This window comes from Anabrus simplex, chromosome 9 (assembly GCF_040414725.1).
Source record: "Anabrus simplex isolate iqAnaSimp1 chromosome 9, ASM4041472v1, whole genome shotgun sequence".
NCBI classification, from domain to species: domain Eukaryota; kingdom Metazoa; phylum Arthropoda; class Insecta; order Orthoptera; family Tettigoniidae; genus Anabrus; species Anabrus simplex.
The window spans coordinates 19,449,124-19,468,829 of NC_090273.1; the positions used below are offsets into that span (position 1 = coordinate 19,449,124).

General features: G+C 41.3%; 1 protein-coding gene across 2 annotated transcripts in view; it reads left to right on the top strand.

The window, feature by feature from the left end:
• Positions 1-19,706, top strand: part of LOC136881058 (ATP-binding cassette sub-family G member 4) — a 244,515-nt gene that overhangs the window by 153,523 nt on the left and 71,286 nt on the right. The window contains exon 2 of one of the 2 annotated variants that reach the window (XM_067153663.2): positions 13,741-13,858. The exons of the other annotated variant lie outside the window; for it this stretch is intronic. Within the exon in view, the coding sequence (XP_067009764.2) occupies positions 13,741-13,858 (118 nt within the window). The remainder of the gene's footprint in view (positions 1-13,740; positions 13,859-19,706) is intronic. 2 annotated transcript variants of the gene reach the window in all.

The window sequence follows — 19,706 nt, forward strand, 5'->3', positions numbered from 1 at the left end:
GTTGGCATGGGGGCTTGCGTGTATGTGTCGTAATCATGACAAGACCCGCACCTGGCGAGGCGAACATGTCCTCGGACACTCCCTCCACTAAAAGCCATACGACATTTCATTGTCTTTCCTACTAACGAAATCGTTTGCATTCTAATCTATTATGGCCTAAAATCCGAGGTCTAGTGATAAGTCATAGCAACTATTTTCTTCCTCATAATGCGGAATCTACCAGACAAATGGAAATGCATAGATGGGAATCCTACTGAACGTATAACATTAGGCTAAACGGGAGTCTAAAGAATTTTTTTTCTAGTTGCCTTACGTCGCACCGACACAGATAGGTGTTATGGCGACGATGGGAGAGGGAAGGTCTAGGAGTGGGAAGGAAGCGGCCGTGGCCTTAATTAAGGTACAACCCCCAGCATTTGCCTAGTGTGAAAATGGGAAACCACGGAAAACCATTTTCAGGGCTGCCGACAGTGGGGTTCGAACCTACTATCTCCCGAATACTGGATACTGTCCGCACTTAAGCGACTGCAGCTATCGAGCTCGGTTAAAGAAAAAAATGTACACCGCCCCCTTCACCCCCCCCCCTCCCATCCAGTTGGAACTACCAATTATTTTGATTGGACAAGCTACATGGAAGCTGAACAACTGTTCACAGCTTGTTCCTGACTTCTGACTCAATGCGAAGCAACGGAATGCAGCATTATATGGAAAGGGAATGAGTAGGTTTGGTTATTAACCTTGACATGACATGACATGAAATGACATGACATCTGGCGCTGTAGGAAGGTCCATCTGAACTTACTGTACACAAATGTGCCGATAAAAAGAAAACCGAAAACTTAGAAATGTTAACAGCAACAGTGAGAAATGTGAACTCTGTTTTAATATACACAGCGGATCAAAATCCCTGAATTCAGTCGGTTGTGTTTTCATAGTCATAACAGAAGTGCACAGTTTAAATATTAATGAACTACCGTTATAGTTACCTGATTCCAAAACATCCGTGGAAAAGTTGAAACTTTCAACCTAAATTACCCACAATATTGTATTGATTTATGAAATCACAAATCGTCGCCTACAACTTGCAGGTAACTCAGCGACACTGGCTTGGATAAAGGCTCACATAGGTCTTCCTGGTAACTATCCTGCAGCTAGCGGTCGACTGGCTGCTTGGAATGATGAGTGGCAGGTCTCATGACGATCACGAGGCCACCAAGTGCAACCTAGAAAAAACGCTCTTGTTCCAGACATTTTATAGTAACTATAGATCGTCTTATCTTCACCGCATAAGAGTTCTACAGTCACCTCTTCGCTCCTACTGTCCGACCATAGAAGGGGATATAAATCACATTCTTTTCAACCGTACCCACCATTTCGACCAGTCCATTGCTTTAATCAAGAAACTCCTCTCACTAGATTGTTTATTACCACCAGGACTTCATCTCTACCGGTTGGATCAAACAACTTTTTAACAACGTTTTGACTTTTGTGTGTTTCTACACGTCCTTCATTTATCAATTTGATTGGCTACTTTTAGTGTGTTTTTGGTTTTATTTGTCTTGTAATTTTTTTCGGGGTTACCTTGAAAGGAAGGACTCGGTTACTCGTATAAAACTTTGTCTTTGATACTCTTGAATTTTAATTTTGTAAGAAACATTCAGGGCTAAACGGGCATAGCGTGGCAGACAAATTAAAAAATTAAAAGCTCCGTTTTTGTGAATGCCACGTATTGAAATGGGTGATACTCTTTTTAATTAATATACATTATAAAACTGAAATGGTTGTGCTAATGTGCATTACCTCAAGCTCATGCTGTGAAAATACCGGGGTATGAGTATAACATGTCATAAAATGCAAGAAAAGGTTAGCGTAATTATGTCGTGATGCAAATCGTCCTAAAACGTTTCTCTATACACTACCGAGCCAGTTGGCCGTGTGGTTAGGGGCGCTGCTGTGAGCTTGCATTCGGGAGATAGTGGGTTCGAACCCCACTGCTGGCAGCCCTGAAGATAGTTTTCCCAGGTTTCCCGTTTTCACACCAGGCAAATTCTGGGGCTGTACCTTAATGTACACGGACACTTCCCAATCCTTACCCTTTCCTATTCCATCGTCTTCATAAGACCTCTGTGTCGGTGCGAAGTAAAGGCAATTATTAAAAAACACTGTGTCAAGCATGCATTTCTCACAACATTTCTATAAAAGGCTAAAATGTCACTGTAAAACCTAACAGTCTAATCTGTGATGATAAAATCCCGAAAATCCGGAATACTCAATTTGTGACTGTTGACAAGAGACCGAGAGGTCTTTGTCCTGGGAGCACCTTCTTGGGCCCACCGGGAAGGAAAAAGTGAGGTCCCCTATCATATTTCCTGTGAACTGTGTCTCAGAACACAGAAGGACAAATGTGTTTCTTAAATGTAGAGATTTTATTCCATATCCCCTTAAGACTTTACTTTCAATACAGTCCAATAAACACAGAATTGCCTTACAATGTACTGGGCTACTGCAGCAAGTCGACATTTATGTAAACCTTTATTAATAATTTATTAATACAGTTTTCCCTATGAGGAGACTGCCACAAGGAAAAAGTACAATCGAAACCGTTTATTGCGACATCCGTTTTAACGGCGTATTGGATATAACGGGGAAATCTAACGGCCCCCGTTTAAATTCTATGTAAACACCGCATTTAAAAGTTCGCTTAGTATGTCGTCGATTATTGCGACATGTATAAAACCACGCGTTATTATCACATTTTCGGATAAATATTTCGCCTATAACATCCAATGTTTATTTTTGTTTAAGTATTTGAGGTCCGCCTCTGTGGTTGGTGTGATTAGGTCCCACCCTCGAAGGCCCGGGTTCGATACCCAGCTCTGCCACGAAATTTGAAAAGTGGTACGAAAGTTGCAACTGGCTCCACTCAGCTTTCGAAGGTCAACGAAGTAGAGGGGGTTCTATTCCCAGCTCAGCCATCATAGAAGTGGTTTTCCTTTTCCGTGCTTTCCTACTTTTCCTCCAGACAAATACCGGAATGGTATCTAACTAAAGGCCACGGCCGCTTGCTTCCCTCTTCCTTGTTTATTCCTTCCAATTTTCCCATCTCCCCACAAGGTCCCTGTTCACCATAGCAGGCGAGGCCACCTGGGCTAGGTACTGGTCCTCCTCCCCAATTTTATCCCCGACCTAAAGTCTCACGCTCCAGAACACTGCCCTTGAGGCGGTAGGTTGGGATCCCTCGCTGAGTCGGAGGGAGAAATCGACCCTGGAGAGTCAACGGATTAAGAAAGAAAATGTATTTGAGGATTGCTGACAACAATGTAACACTTATTATTGCAGATTGCAAATCAGTCTGTTAAACAGCGAAGGCAAGCCTCGCTGTAAAAACATCGCAAAATAGAAGTGTTTAATATTGAAGAAAATTTACATATAATATGGAGATTAGAAAATGGGGAAACAAATGTCAGAATCGCGAAGGAATTGGGATCACACTGAACGTTATCTACAATTTGGAAGGACAGAGTGAAAATAAGTCTCTTTTCGAAGAAAAATATTAAAAATTCAAGCCTGTCAGAATATCTGAGCACTAATATATCGAAGAATATTAACTAGAAGGTTCAAGCATCAAAGAATAAATAATAAATCACTACTGATCTGCATTTAGGGCAGTCGCGTAGGTGGCAGATTCCCCATCTGTTGTTTTTCCCAGCCATTTCTTAAATGCCTGAAAAGTATTTGGAAATTTATTGTACATCTCCCTTGGTAAGTTATTCCAATCCCTAACTCCCCTTCCTATAAACGAATATTTGCCCGAATTTGTCCTCTTGAATTCCAACTTTATCTTCATATTGTGATCTTTCCTACTTTTAAAGACACCGCTCAAACTTATTCGTCTACTGATGTCATTCCACGCCATCTCTCCACGGACAGCAGGGAACATACCACTTAGTCGAGGAGCTCGTCTCTTCTCTTCCAAGTCTTCCCAGCCCAAACTTTACATTTTTGTAACGCTACTCTTTTGTCGGAAATCATTCAGAACAAATCGAGCTGCTTTTCTTTGGATTTTTTCCAGTTCTTGAAGCAAGTAATCCTGGTGGGGGTCCCATACACTGAAACTATACTGTAGTTGAGGTCTTACCAGATACTTATAAGCCCTCTCCTTTACATACTTACTACAACTCCTAAATACCCTCATAACCATGTGCAGAGATCTGTACCCTTTTTTACAATCCCATTTATGTAATTACTCCAATGAAGGTCTTACCTTATATTAACATCTAGGTCCTTACAGTGAGCTCTTCCTAAGTAAATACTGTGCCGATCAATGGACCTATTCTTCAAGCAAATCCTAATGAAATTCCTCGCAGTCAATCTCCACAGATACAGAACTTATTCAAGTTACGGTTACTTTACTATGTAAGTGTGCAGGCTAAAACTTACATATGACATTTTAGCAACAAAACAAACTCGGTTTGTGCGACTGTCGCATATAACGAGCGCTAATTGGCGGTTCCTTCGGTGTCGTTATAACCGGTTTGTGCGACTGTCGCATATAACGAGCGCTAATTGGCGGTTCCTTCGGAGTCGTTATAACCGATTTAGACTGTATATCGATACAAGGTATTGCCTTCAAATTCATTGGTGAATTTCCTACAATGTCTCAGATTGAAAATATAGTAAACAGCACAAGGCTCAGAAATATATTTGGAAATATAGCATGATGTAGGTCTGCCAGTTATTTAGGAGCTGTAGTAAGGATGTAAAGGAGAGGGAATATAAGTCTCTGGTAAAACCCCAACTAGAGTATCGTTCCAGTGTATGGTACACTCGTCAGCATTACTTGATTCAAGAACGGGAAAAGGTCCCAAGAAAATCAGCTTGATTTGTTCTGCGTGATATCCGACAAAAGAGTAGTTATAAAAATGTTGTGAAGTTTTGGGCTGGGAAGACTTGGGAGTAGGGAGACGAGATGCTCGACTAAGTGGTATGTTCTGAGCTGTCAGCGGAGAAATGGCGTGCAATGGCATCAATAGACGAATGAGTTTGAGCGGTGTCTTTAAAAGTAGGAAAGATCACAATATGAAGATAAAGTTGGAATTCAAGAGGACAAATTGGGGCAAATATTAGTTTATAGGAAGGGGAGTCAGGGATCGGAATAATTTACCAAGGGAGATGTTTAATACGTTTCCAATTTCTTTGCAATCACTTAAGAAAAGGCTAGGAAAACAACAGATAGAGAATCTGCCACCTGGGCGACTGCCCGAAATGCAAATCAATGGTGATTAATGTACAGCTCGTGAAATGCTACATGAATGATTGCGAAGTGTGGATACTGAGCCTGGCATTGCGGCCGAGAAGTCGTGTCCGGTTGAGACTAAGTGTACAGGTAACAAAAAAGATCTGTAAACATGATTTTCATGTTGTTGCTTTCACGACGCACCCATTACTTATACAGCTTTAGGAAACGCTGAAGTGTCAAAATTTTGTCCCACAGGATTTCTTTTCCCGGCTGGTACATCTATCGACACGAGGTTGATGTATTCGAACACGTTGAAATACACAGGACTGAGACGGGATGTAACCCGCCAACTTTGGCCCAGGAGGCCAGCCCTCTACCGCCTGAACTACCTAGCCCGGCATTCTCAAAACAACAGGGGCATTGCAGTGATTTATAATTTTGAATGTTTTTGTATCAATCACCAAGACTAAAATATGATTAACGATGTTCTTTATAAATTTTCTGGCCTGTAAATTAAAAAGACTCGGAAGTTATTTACTTCTCGGAAAGTTAACCTAAGAAATGGATATGCACTTGTGGCTATTGACCTCCACATCTCGGAATATTTGCTATCGACGAGTGGAGAAAGTCTTCCTGTTAAAGAATGACATAACTATCGAAAGTATAAGAGATTAGTACCATTCAGGAAGTACTGTCAGATACGAACATTCTAATTCGAAGGCTGGCACGTCCATCATTAAAGCACGACTCGATCATCATGATTCGCGTGCAGTGCAAGATTACGCTATATCTCAGGCCTGTTGATGCAGATATTTGTGACCGAGCGCGATCGCCGTGCGGTTAGGGTGGCGCAGCTATGAGCTTGCATTCGGTAGATAGTGGGTTCCAATCTCACCGTCGCCAGCCTTGAAGATGGTTTTCGGTCGTTTCCCATTTCATACCAGGCAAATACTGGAGCTTTAACTTAATTGAGGCCACGGTCTCTTCCTTCCATTTCCTATCCCTCGTCGCCATAAGATCCTCTGTGTCGGAGCGACGTAACAAGAAAGTATCCAGTGAGATGTAGCCTATAGGAAAATAACATCCTATACTCGCACAGCAAGCTTCACATAGCGCTAGGTGTGAGTACTGTTGGTGAAACATAAACTTCTCTTCTGAATATATTCCACCGTTTCTCATAAACTACAGAACACATACACGATTTGAAAATGTAACACAATATTGTTAGAAAACCGCAATAGTATAACGCCTATGTATTATACATCGAGAGAAAGATTTCCATCTCAGGATTACTAGAAAAATGTTATTGATTTCATTAAGTCCTTTATTTGCATAAACTAGTCATTTGTTAAAATAATGCAATGTTTAGGTCGTTGCAGTTAACCGGTAGATGGCTCTATGAAAGTTGTGTATGCATATGTTAGTCCGATAGGTCATCGTCATCATCATTTCCCAACTCCAGTTTCCCGGGTGTGGTGTACAAGCGCTCGCCGTCTCCTTCTTTCTTCATACATCTTCTGTTCCAGTGCATCATCCCATTTGTGTCCTCATCTGTCTCTATCCAGCGTTTTCTTTGTCTTACCTGGGTCTTCTTCCTATGAGATTAAGGTCAAAATATTTTCTGGCAGGTCTCTCCCTATTCATTCTCATTATGTGCTCATACCACTGAAGTCTGTGTTTCTTTATGACAGTGGTAATAGGAACCTCAATACCAGCTACTTTCTATTCACTTCATTTCTGATCTTGTCCTTTCTGGTAGTTTGGTTCATGGTTCTAATGAATCTCATTTCAGTTGCTTGGATTCTACTAAAGTCTTTCTTTAGTAGGGTACATGTATCTAAACCGTACGTGAGGATTGGTACGAAGTAAGTATGGTACATGATTTTCTTTTCGCTTTTTGAGTTATTTTGCAGTCCCAGAGGAGATTTCTGACTTGACTGTAGAAGTTCGATGCTTTCTGTGTCCTGCTGAGTATTTCCTGCCTAACAGTGTTGTCTTTCGAGATTGTGCTTCCGAGGTACTTGAAGTGGGAAGTTGATTCGATATTTACTCCGTCCATAAATATATTTGAGCTTGTTCCTTCCCTATTGATGGTCATTTCCACTGTCTTTGTTTTGCTCATCTTCAGTCCAACATTTATGAATGTATTGTTCCATTCGTTAAGTTTCTTCTGAACTTCAGCTTCTGTCTCTCCCCATAGGTGAAATAGTTATCACCGTCACCAACATGTCAGTTGTTGCTCCATGTTGGTTCTTCTAATAAGCCACAAAGAAATCCATCTCAGGACATTCTGCACTCATGTTCATAAAAAACAGAACACCTTGAAAAACTAGAGAAAAAAGTTCATATTCACACGACATGTATGCACAATTAGCATTTCAGTCACCTAGATTCAGCATGTGTCCTATTGCGTAGTAGGCTCTGGGTCCTCCATGGGCACTGATGACTTGTTCCCTGCATGATCGCGTCGACGCGTATAAGGCGCGAATGGCGTCCTGGGGTATAACCATCCATCCTGCATTCACCTGGTTCCACAGTTCATCTTTGGTGATTGGCATTGGGTCACAGCGGGGCACTCGTTTCACCATATCCCACAGATTTTCAGCTGGCGACAAGTCCACTGATCGGACATGCCAGCGCAACAGTCTGACATTCTGTTACAACAAGAAGCCACGTGTTCGTGCAGCAACATGTGGTCGCGCATTGTCCTGCTGAAATATGCTGTCTGGGATGTCATTCACTTAGGTCAGACTGGTCGCAGTGGCCTGGACACGCACCAACTGTGATTTGTGGTTGTACCCAACAGCACCCCACACCATAAGGCCTTGAGTTGGCGGTGTATGTCTTGTGCGAATGCAGTCTCCTTCTATCTGCGGCGAATCAAAATGCGGCCATGATTCATTTTTGAACAAACAAACAAACAAACGAAGAGAACCTGGATTCCTCCGAAAATGCTATCACTTCCTATTCTTGTGCCCAGTGACGTCGTTCCACACAGCATTGCAGTCTAGCATGTTTATACACATTGGTCAAAGGTAGGCAGAGCAGTGGACGACGCGCCGGTAACCCAGGCCGTAATAAACGGCGACGGACTGTCACTCCTGATAGTGTGCGATGTGTTACACTGTTCCACTGTCGCGCCAGAGCCGAGGAGGACGCAGATCTATCCTGCAATGCCATTCGAATGAGGTGTCGACCTACTCGGGGGGATGGTCTAGGTGGTGCGACCAGATCCTTCTCGTCGTATTCTACGGCCTTATGTGAACCATTCTGTACACACCCGTTGCACACTTCGTCCCACAAGAGCAGCAATTTCCCGGATGGATGCATCACGTTCTCTCATGCCGATAATTGCTCCCTCTTTCCAACTCATTTGACGGTACAGTTCTCGCATACGTCTGCGAGGCATCCTGCACGTCTGCTCAAGTCATACTGATCCATTACCTTCGCTTTATAGCGACAACGATAGACGCAGGCATATTTTACCACTCGGTGGTTGTGCGCCGAGATATCTATGTGGACCTTCAACCCGAGGGCCGACATGGTTCAAATGCCAATCATTTTTTTCAGAACATACTAATGTGCATGTCCTGTGAATACGAACTTCCTATCTCTAGTCTTTCAAGGTGTTTTGGTTTTTATGAACATGAGTGTATATTTCAAAAAGTCCTTTATTATGAAACTCATATTGAATTATTCAGTGTAGGGTTATTAAATGAATTGAAATGGCGTATGGCTTTTAGTGCCGGGAGTGTCCGAGGACAAGTTCGGCTTGCCAGGTGCAAGTCTTTTATTTGACTCCGTAGGCGACCTGCGCTCGTGATGGGGATGAAATGATGACGACGACACATACACCCAGCCCCCGTACCAGCAAAATTAACCAATGATGGTTAAAATTCCCGACCCTGCCGGAAATTGAACCCGCGACCCCTGTGATCAAAGGCCAGCACGCTAACCATTTAGCCATGGAGCCGGACATTAAATGAAAACTGTATTCACAGCCAAGCATGACATTTCCCTGCAGAAAAGGTAAATGGACATTTTAATTCGTGTTGCCACAATGGTTTTGTTTATTTACCACAATCTCAACCGAGGTACCGGTACTTAAATGTATGATGCCACATGATAATTTCATGAACCATGTAAGGGAGTATAACCATACAATGTCCTTTGCATCATTTTCTGCTAACCGTAGCCACATTCCAGGATTAGGTCCATACTGTTTTAAGTTTCAGGTGACGATTCATAGGTACATTTCAGATATACTGGCTACTGAAAGCTGCCGAGCATTTATACGGTCAGCTTTGTGATAGATACAAGTCATGCGTACATAATTCGTTGTGAAAATTCTATAAATTGCTAAGGTTCAACAATTCCATATGTAAGGTCACAACGAAAGTGTAAGTTTAAAGGCAAATGTGTGGTCTTCCGGAGTTCAGTGTGTTTTCCGTTACCTTTCTCACGCTTCTTTTATCATCAGTTTAATTTTCAGTCTTTGTTCGCAGCAATGGCTGCGACAGGCCATTAGTATTGCTATAATTCTATAAATTCCACGTGGGCAAAAGCGCGGTTACGAGCCAGTAATGGATAAGCACTCAGTTTGTGCAGCACAACACCATGTTATCGTGATCACCTGAACTCTAGTCACCTGGAGAAAAGAGAACAGGTTGTTGGTAAACTCGTTAAGTGGTAAGAAACATTAACAAGACAATGGGTGATGTAATGAGAGCCTTTCTTTAGCAAAGCGTGGCCGTTTGCGACCTCATGATAAGTGGTCGCATGGTCAAGCCCGGAGGCGCGACTTTCTCAATTTGCAGCTGTTGTCCTTCATCGAACTCATGTGGGTCAATGTTCCGTCTGACCCACATCAACGTATACTGCTGTATAGCAACTCCGAGCAGAGTCATGGCTGTGCAAAGTGTGCCCGATTACTTTCACTGGTAAGAACAAATTATTATTATTATTATTATTATTATTGTTATTATTATTATTCAGTTGATACGAGATTTTGTCAAGCTCTTAGTTACAGGGAGAAAACGTACAGCGAGAAGATGTCGCCCCTGAGCTAGTATACATAGACAAGCAGTGGTTACCATGGTTACCATAGTCTAGGGAAGCTGATGACAGTAACATATCCGTGTTAACAATACGTGATGGCTAGTGTTAAGAATTATATGCAAATGCATATTTGAAACCTAGACCCATAGATTAATGAAACTTGAAGTTACACTTTTCACGTTAAATGAAGATGATTGAAGCGTGTTTTTCTGCATATTTATGCATATTTCGGAAGTTTGTGCATATTTCTGTGTTAGGTGCATATTTCGTATCTTAGTAAAGCAAAACATGCGGCAGACCATAGTCGCGCGAGCTGTTGATGCCACTACATGGCCTTTTAACTTGCTGTTTCTTACTATTGCACTTCGATGACTTAGTAAGAGACTCGATACCATTCATAAGGACCTTGAACTTGACTTTGAGCTTCAGATAATGGACTCACTTGAAGGTGAGGGTGCTTGTGTCACTGAAGCAAAGCAAGCCCTGGCTGCACCCAGTGTACATAATGATCTTGTGCGCATAAAATCAAATTAGCATAGTCTTTACAAAAGCATCAAACAATTGGACACATAGTACACCGATCTCTCGGAATGTCTGAAGATGCTTGATGCTGCCATCAAAAGTCTAGACACAGCCAGTGGGAAAACATAGCAGTGATGTGAAGCAGAAAATGGAAAACATTTTTGCAAAAAAAATAATGGACTTCAGCTGAGGGGAAATTAGCAAAATCTTTCAAGGTTCTGATGGTGTTGTGGATACTGTCCCACCACTCCTCGTGATGTCCTCATTTCCTGTACATCGGTATATTTTCAGACAGGAGGATTTCTGGGTGATGATAAATGATTATGAATTTAAAGTGAATGGATCTAATTCGCCATTTTCTTATAAAATGATAGAAGAAATAGATTAAAGTAGAATAAGGCATTGCCTTAGAGTGAAATCATATATATCATTAAAGTTAAGAGTTAAAAACACAAAAACAAACTAAAACACAGTGGTACACATCCTTACGGAGTACGTGGATCTGGAAGATCTGCGCCGTGCTGTAAAACTTTGAGAACCATCTCTCTCATCTTACGAGATGACGAGAAATCAGCACATGGAGACAATTTTCTAAATCAGTTTCGGTTGAAAAGTAAAGAAACAAAAAAGAAAGAAAAGATATGGATAATGTGTGTGAGGTTTGAATAATAATGTGGTATCTTTATTGAAAACTTGAATATTTCATAACATATTGATTGTCGTTTCTCGTATCCTCAAACACTAAGCATTCAGATTATATTTGTATATTTGCACGTACATATCTTGAGATTTTTAGTGCATGCATTTCTCATCCTAAAACGTCCCACGCTTCTAAAATATTCAGTGACATTATACTGACTGTTGATGGTTGAAGTGTTCTCCGCTAGATGGCAGTGCATATGTAATTACAAAAAGCAACCCGTCAAGTAACTGTCGTCGTATGCAGGTGACGAATTACTTCACTGAACTTCCCGGACAGGAATTTAAATACAGTTTGTAGTGGCGCTTTTAATGGTAATTAAGAAACAAGTTTCATTACATGTGAAAGTGAATTTAATTCTGCTAGTTTTCTTTCAAACATTACTATGTTAATGCAGAGATTTTTTTGCAAACTTTCACTCACTTTTTTGTATCTTTTTATACTGTCCGTCTGATACGTTCATTACCACCTTGTCCTGATTTTTTCAAATATTATCTACTTGTGATAAAATGATGCAGCATTCACTGATACAGTTTGAATTACTGTATAGCAGCGTGAACCGGGGGTATGAGCGTTAGAAGGCTCGTCTTCATAATGATCAGGTCTCTAGCATTCGAGCAAACACAAATTTCGATTGACTGTTTCCAGATCTGAGTTCAGTCTACAGTACGGGAAGTGAGGGTCTAACCCACTGGTTCACAAAGCCGGCCGTCAAGCCAGTTGAACATACCATTTCAAATACGCCTTACATGTTATGCAACCCAACCTACTGCTTCGTAAACGTCGCATCAGAAACGTACGTTCTCCGTTATTTACACCCACCAATTATTGCTTAAGAATATGATTTTTTGTTCACATTTCTGCTGTACTTGAGGGTATCGGCATGGTGTACGTCACTGTCTGGAGTAAGCTTATTCCTCCTGCCTGTTATAATATACTGATGTACAGAAAATGAGGAAGTGATAGGACAGTATTTTAAGTCGGGCAATAAGCTAATGTCAGTGTCCACATGACCGTCAGAACCTTTACCTTAGGGTCCATGCCTTAAAAGGGGCGGGGTTACACCTTGTAGAGCACAAATGTTTTTCTTTACAGAACAAACTTTCCTGTTTGATCTTGTGAATAAAATCCACAGTTATACCCCTAGAGGCATGCAACCCAATGTTGAAAACATCCTAGGGATATGAGCTATGAATTTTAGGTAAATAAACTATAATAAAGCATGAGGATATATTCTTTATTTGTTCCTAAAAATTAGAATCCTCTTCTTAATCATCGTTATCCGGTCGATTAGATTAGCAGTTCTCCTTTTTCTACCACTACGAGCGCTAATTTGAGTCAGTTCAGAGTTTCACTTAAGCCCTTAAGACTACATTCTCTGTGCACATTTTTCAAAAAAAATAAGAAAACGCCTGAGGGTATTAAACCAAGGAACACATTACAGAAATAATTATGTAAATATGTTACTCCGGCTATAATTTGAATCGAACAGAAAACTAGTTAAGAAATAAGCGAGTTTAGGCTAGCAGTGATTTTCAGGATTTATTTTTAGTTTGATAGAGCTTTTCAAGACTCACAATTTGAAACTTTTCGGGAACCTTCAGTCCTTAAACTTTCGGCACAATTCATTGATTAATTTTACTATTTTCGTAATATTGGGACCCCTCTTTTTTCTGCTAAGAAATGATTTCAGCATTAAAATTATCCCTTCAACTTCAAATAATTGTGTCGCTTACCACGCACCGCTCGCAGATGATCATCATGTGTGACCCATTACGTGGAAAGAGAATCGGCAATGGAAATTTTACAGCGCAGTTGAACAAAAGTGTTTGAGGTGTGAAAATTGTATTTCTATGTTTTGACTAACTTAACAAACTAAGTTACGCAGCAGTTATTCTTCGCCACTCGATCTCATGAAAACTTTGTTCAGCTGGTAAGAAATTTAGTGAAATCTGTGATTATTTCTTTTCTCGAGAAACATGAACTCTTTTTAAAATGCTCAGTATCTTCAGTTTTAAAATCTCAAAAAAAAAAAAAAAAAAAAATCCCTACTTCAAGTCATGTTCCGCAAACATGATCAGAATTCAAAAACTATTTGAGATATTCGCATGAAATGTTGCATGCGACGGTCACTTCATTCCCAATTTTTAATATTTCCTGCCCCCACCCCCCTGACGCCATATCCAGACGTTCTATTCATGTTGCCTTCCTTCTGTTGCAGGATGCAAGATTATTCTTCGCAACATGAGCGGCCTTTTCCGGTCTGGCGAACTAACAGCCATCCTAGGTCCTTCTGGAGCTGGCAAGAGTACTCTGCTGAACGTTCTAGCAGGATACAGGTGAGCATAAGGGAAGTTGCTGGTGGGAGGAACATTGCACGGTGTTGCTACATTCCTTTCTCCTTCCTCTCGCTTCTGCCTCACTTGTTCCTTCGTTCAGACAGCTGTGTTCTGTTGTACACAACTCAGGAGTGAGAGGTACGGCAACTCGAAGCATCACGAGCCGGCCAGCAGGCTTATCTCCATGGCAACTGCAGTGGGTTCGCCCTCGTTTCCATTGTAACCATACGCCTTACACCCTTCTCCCCACCCAGACAGGCAGTAAGCGGACCCTTCAAAACGCGTCTTTCAATATTGCGATTATACGAGCCTCTCCCTCAACGCAAACATTTATCAGGTATTCACAACGGAACTGGTTGCGTTGCACTTCACCGATGCCAATAAAACTTGACAGGAGAGTCAACTAAGACACCATTAACAGCCATTTTGCCATGAATTATTATTTATATTCTTAAAAGAATTTTCTCCCCTACACGGAAAAGCATAGAACACATGCTGTATATGTTTTGCAAGTATACATTGCTTGCTTATACCCATCTTAGCAAGGTCTCACGACAGGCAGCTGGTGCAGATAACGCATCCTTTGAGTCTACCCACAGGGGATATAAAGAATTTCGCTAAGTCCAGACAAAAATGAGTGTCGGTTGATACAGGAAATATTAGAGTAGGAAATGAAGTCTTAAAGCAAGTAGGTGAATATTGTCACTTGGGTAGTAAAATAACTAACGATGGCAGAAGTAAGGAGGACATGAAATGCAGGCTAGCACAAACAAGGAAGGGATTTCTTAAGAAAAGAAGTTTTTGAAGAGTTTCGTATGGGACGTGGCATTTTATGGAAGTAAAGCATGGATGGTAACTATAGAGCGTTCCAACCTTAAATTGCAGTACAGCAGTAATGGGATAATTCCGTCTCTTTCCTTCTCCCATGTTTTGCGGGTAGCGCTGTCCTACTCTAATGCAGCGGGTTTGCCAAATATCCGTAAATTAAATGTTATCGGTTAAAATGGGTGAATATCGTGTTATGTACAGAATTTTAAGGCGCATATGATGCCGTTAACAAAAAAAATTGTAAAAACATTAATTTAGTGTGAAAATGGTAATATAATGGAAAGTTACGCCAAATGCAAAATCTTCATTGCATAGAACTTATCATGTCGTAACTCCTATTTTATATTCATGATTTTCCTAATTGTTTCACTGCTGGTAAAGAAACATTTCAGCTCGATGTAGATAAGTTTAGTTTTAAATTTAAATGATAACAAAATGCAGTATATGCGTTTATTTTCAGTCATGTTCAGGGATTTTTATGTGCAGACACGAAAAAGTCAGTCGCTGGCCAGCGTCTTTCCTATTGAATTTGCATGGGGGGTCAAAGCGAGGCAAATGGACTTCAGATATGGAAGTTATTTTTAAAACAATCCCGAAGTTTTTATCTTGCTTAGTTCTTAATTTGTGACAGGAAGAATGTCTTCTTGAATTTTGGTTTCGCGCCTGACTCGGCTGGCTGTCTGTCTGGCTGGCTGGCTGAAGTACTGGTAGTGATCACCCAAACATGCGCTTTTAACACTTCCAGACAGTCGCATGCAGTGCAGTGCTCATTTTGTCAGTGGTGTGTATAATAGTGATTAAATACATATTAGTGACATATGTACAATTCTTGAGGGCAAGTGTATTTCGTTTGTGTGGTTCGGGAGTTCGTGCTCGTGCGTGGGGATCTTAGTTCGAAGAAAAAGTGCAGAAGGATCATGGCGTGGTTAAAGCGAATCAAACGGTCTTCGGATAGGGAGTTATTTTTAAATCATACCTCAAGTCCTTACCTCGATATCTCTTAATTTATGACAGGGAGAACGTCTCGTTTGTTTACGTTTCACGAGTGACTCAGATGGCTGGCCAGTAATGATCTCCCAAACACTGAGCTTTTAAATATACTGACAGCCGTGTGCAGTGGTGTTCATTTAATCAGTATTATCAGATTGGTTAAGTAAAGATTAGTGATAAATGTATAGTTCTTGAGGACAAGTGGATTGTGTTTGTTGTGTTTGTGTAGTCTGTTAAGTTGTGAGTTCGTGCTTGTGCTCGTGCGGGGGGTTCTTAGTTCGAAGAAAAAGTGCAGAAGGATGTACAATGGATCGTCAAATTAAAAAGAAATGTTCCGTAGGTAAACTCAGGGGAAAGGAACGCAATATTATAATGAGTGTCCTGGATTATTTCTTAAAGACTATGAATGTGACTAGTGCAGTCAGTGAAACAGCTAAAGCTACAGGTTGTTCCGAAAGAACAATCTATGCTATAAGGAAGGAACACACACATGGTCCTTTGCGAACTCCCGCAAAAAACAACAAAAAAGCAAAAAAGAGAAGGACGGCAGAAAAATGCAAGGAAAATTAAGTATGATGAAATTGTGCAAAGTGGAGTGCGTCGGATAGTTCACTCTCTTTTATTTGCTAACATACCACCGACATTGAACGTGATTTTGAGTCGGGTAAATGGAGAAGATTCTTTGCCACGATTTTCCAAAACTACGTTGTGTCGCTTCTTACATGATATAGGCTTCCGCTATTTAAGACGGGGTTATAAAGCGGCTTTAATTGAAACCGATGAAATTATTAATTGAAGGCATAGATATCTCAGGGAGATAACACGTTTGAGGGCACAAAATAAAGCTATAATTTACACAGGTGAATCGTGGGTAAATATTGGGCAGACAGTGACAAAAGAATGGAAGGATACGACAGTGAAAAGTGCACGGCAGGCCGCCATTGAAGGGGTGAGTTCGGGACTTAGGCCACCGAAAAGCCGAGGACCGCGATTCGCCTTAGTCCACGCGGGTAATGAACATGGTTTTGTTCCAAATGCTGAACTAACATTTTTATGCCATAAAAACACGGCGGACGCCCACGAGGAAATGACTGGTGAAATTTACGAGAAGTGGTTTTCGGAACAACTGTTGCCGAACACTTCCGAAGGTGCCGTGATCGTGCTGGATAATGCCGCTTATCATTCTCGTAAGTTGGAACTTTTGCCGGTGGCTTCTTGGCGAAAGGATGACATCGTACAGTGGTTACGTAAAAAGCAAATATCTTTTGAGGACGGGATGCTCAAGCGAGAATTGTTGCACATCGCTTTTCAGCATAGGGCTCTGTATGATAAGAAGAGAATAGATGAAATGGCAAAAGCGGCAGGTCGGCAGGTTCTACGTCTCCCGCCTTATCACTGCGAGTTAAACCCTATTGAGATGGTGTGGTCCCAGGTGAAAAACTACATTCGGTATCATAACGTATCATTCAAGAAAAATGATATGGAAAATTTAATAACCGCTGCATATAAGAACATTACAGTGGACAATTGGGCAAATTACGTGAACGAAGTAAAGAAAAATGAAGGAGATTTGTGGAAAGCAGGCGAATTACAGGACGATGTCGACGATGAACAGTTTTTAATAAGACTTTCTTCATCTTCCGGATCATCCTCAAGTTCATCTCCCGAACCCAGATCATCTAAAGCGGGAACATCAGGCCTTGCAGTAATGATAGAAGGTGTACGTCCATTATCTGAGAGCAACGACAGTGATTAAGGTATGTTGTGTTTATTTTACCATGCTACAAATATCAATTTATGAATGAATGAACTTAAAATTACAAAATTACAAACAAAAAATGTGGAACTGTGACGCACTGTTTGAGTCACACTCGAGCGTTACCTTCACGAGTCGATTTCGCAACAGCGCGCTCCATTTACGCTGTACTGCAATTTAAGGTTGGAACGCTCTATAGCTCATAAAGAAAGAGAATAGGAACTTTTGAAATGTGGTGTTACAAAAGAATGCTGAAGGTGATGGATAAATCGAATCACGAATTGAGAGATGCTGAATCGATGAAAGGAAAATGATTTGGCTAAATTTGACGAGAAGAAAAGATAAAATGATGGGACACATCTTAAGACTCCCAGGACTCGATCATTAGGTTCTTGAGGGAAATGTAGGTGGTAATAAAGGTAGGGGTAGACAAAGGTATGAATATGACAAGCAGATTACAGCAGATGCAGGATGTAGTAGTTATGTAGACATGAAAAGATTAGCACAGGATAGGGTGTCATGGGAAGATGCATCAACTCGGTCTATGGACTGATGACTCAAACAACAGTTGATCATTTACTCACGTTTCTTTGCAGTCCGTCCAATACAACCATAAAAGTAAACACATGGAACGGAAAGTACATCCCATCCGCAAAATGCTGCGCCGAAGAGCGAATACGCACATCGAGGGCGGCATAAGACGCTGTCGTCCCATTTGGGATCACTCTGAGAATATACAATCAAACTTCTAGAACTCGAACGTCTATAACTCTAATTTTCGATATCTCGAAGGGATTTAAGTTTCCCGGCGAAAGTATGTTTTACGTGTTATATATTTTGTATAATTCGACGTTCTCTTACTGGAATTTCCGATACCTCGAAGAATATTTGAAGCCCAGATGTTAAATTCGTTTCTGTAACTCGAAATTATGCGAAACATTACACTTTATCCCCACGGAAAACTGGTTCCTGTAGAACGAATCTGAAGTGAATGCGCCTCCTTATGAAAGTAATATCTAAATATTAGTCAGGGGGGACTGTTCGACTAGCCGCATGCCATGGCATCTTAATGGTAGTCCACATCGCAACCTTCAGTAGCCGCGCACCAGAGCAGTTTCAGATCCTACTTTAAGCTACTTTGCAACAGTCAGCAAGCTGTTGAAAGTGCAGGGTTGTGAGTAAGTTGCAAGTTGCTGTCCTGTTAGCTAGGTCGAGTCTTAGCCACATTTCGGAGCTTTATCTATCGGCAGTCATCGCTTGGTGAGGTCGTGTTTGGTGCCAGTATGGTAGAGAAATTTATCGAGAGTACAGTGTTGCAAAGAAAAATACTTCTCTTCAATACGTATCTGTAAGTGTCCAAAATGAGACTACCAGGTGTATGCATAAGTCTTTTCCGGTTTCACTAAGAGATGGCGCCAGGGAACAGTACGGAGTGTATGAATTTGATACATACGTCAGTTTGTCTGACATCAACCTACCAACACACACAAGTCCGCCAAACACTAGCGTCTGTGTTGTATCGTTCAGTGATCCTGTCGACGTTTGTGCCTGAAAAAGAACATTTGCGGCACGCATTTCTTTTATTCTTTAATCAAAAGAAAAAGGCTGTGGAAAGTCATCGTTTGCTGGTAGAAACATCTGGTGAACACGCTCCATCGATTAGAACATGTGAGAGAATTTGAACGTGGTGATTTTAAATTGAAAGACGGTGCGCGCTCTGGTAGAGCACAAAAGTGCGAAGACGAGCAATTGCAGGAGAAACCCGTTAATGCACAACGCTTTCGCCAACAAATGATCAATTAAATCACGCATTGATCAAAAGACGACCGGAAAGGGCCAGAAACATGGCAAAGTGATTTTGTTACTCAACAATGCGGCGTCTCACACAGCGAAACCAGTGAAAGACACCTTGAAATCGATTGGATGGGACATCCTTCTGCACCCGCCGTATCGCCCCGACCTGGCACCATCTGACTATGACCTCATCGCATCAATGGGGTACGCGTTCACAGAGCAGCACTTAAGGAATTTCGAGGAAGTTGGTAGACGGTTCGACGAATGGTTTGCCGCAAAAGACAAGCTTTTCTTCTGGCATGGTATTGATAACTTACCTGAAAGATGGGCGAAGTGTGTAGAAGCCGATGGCAAATATTCTGAATTTTTAAAAATTAATTTCCCTTGAAAACTACGTGTTTTCTTCACCACAAGTTACGCATCCACCTGGTATTCCCTATAGTTACAATACACCTGGTTTTCGAAACAGGAACTTGTAGA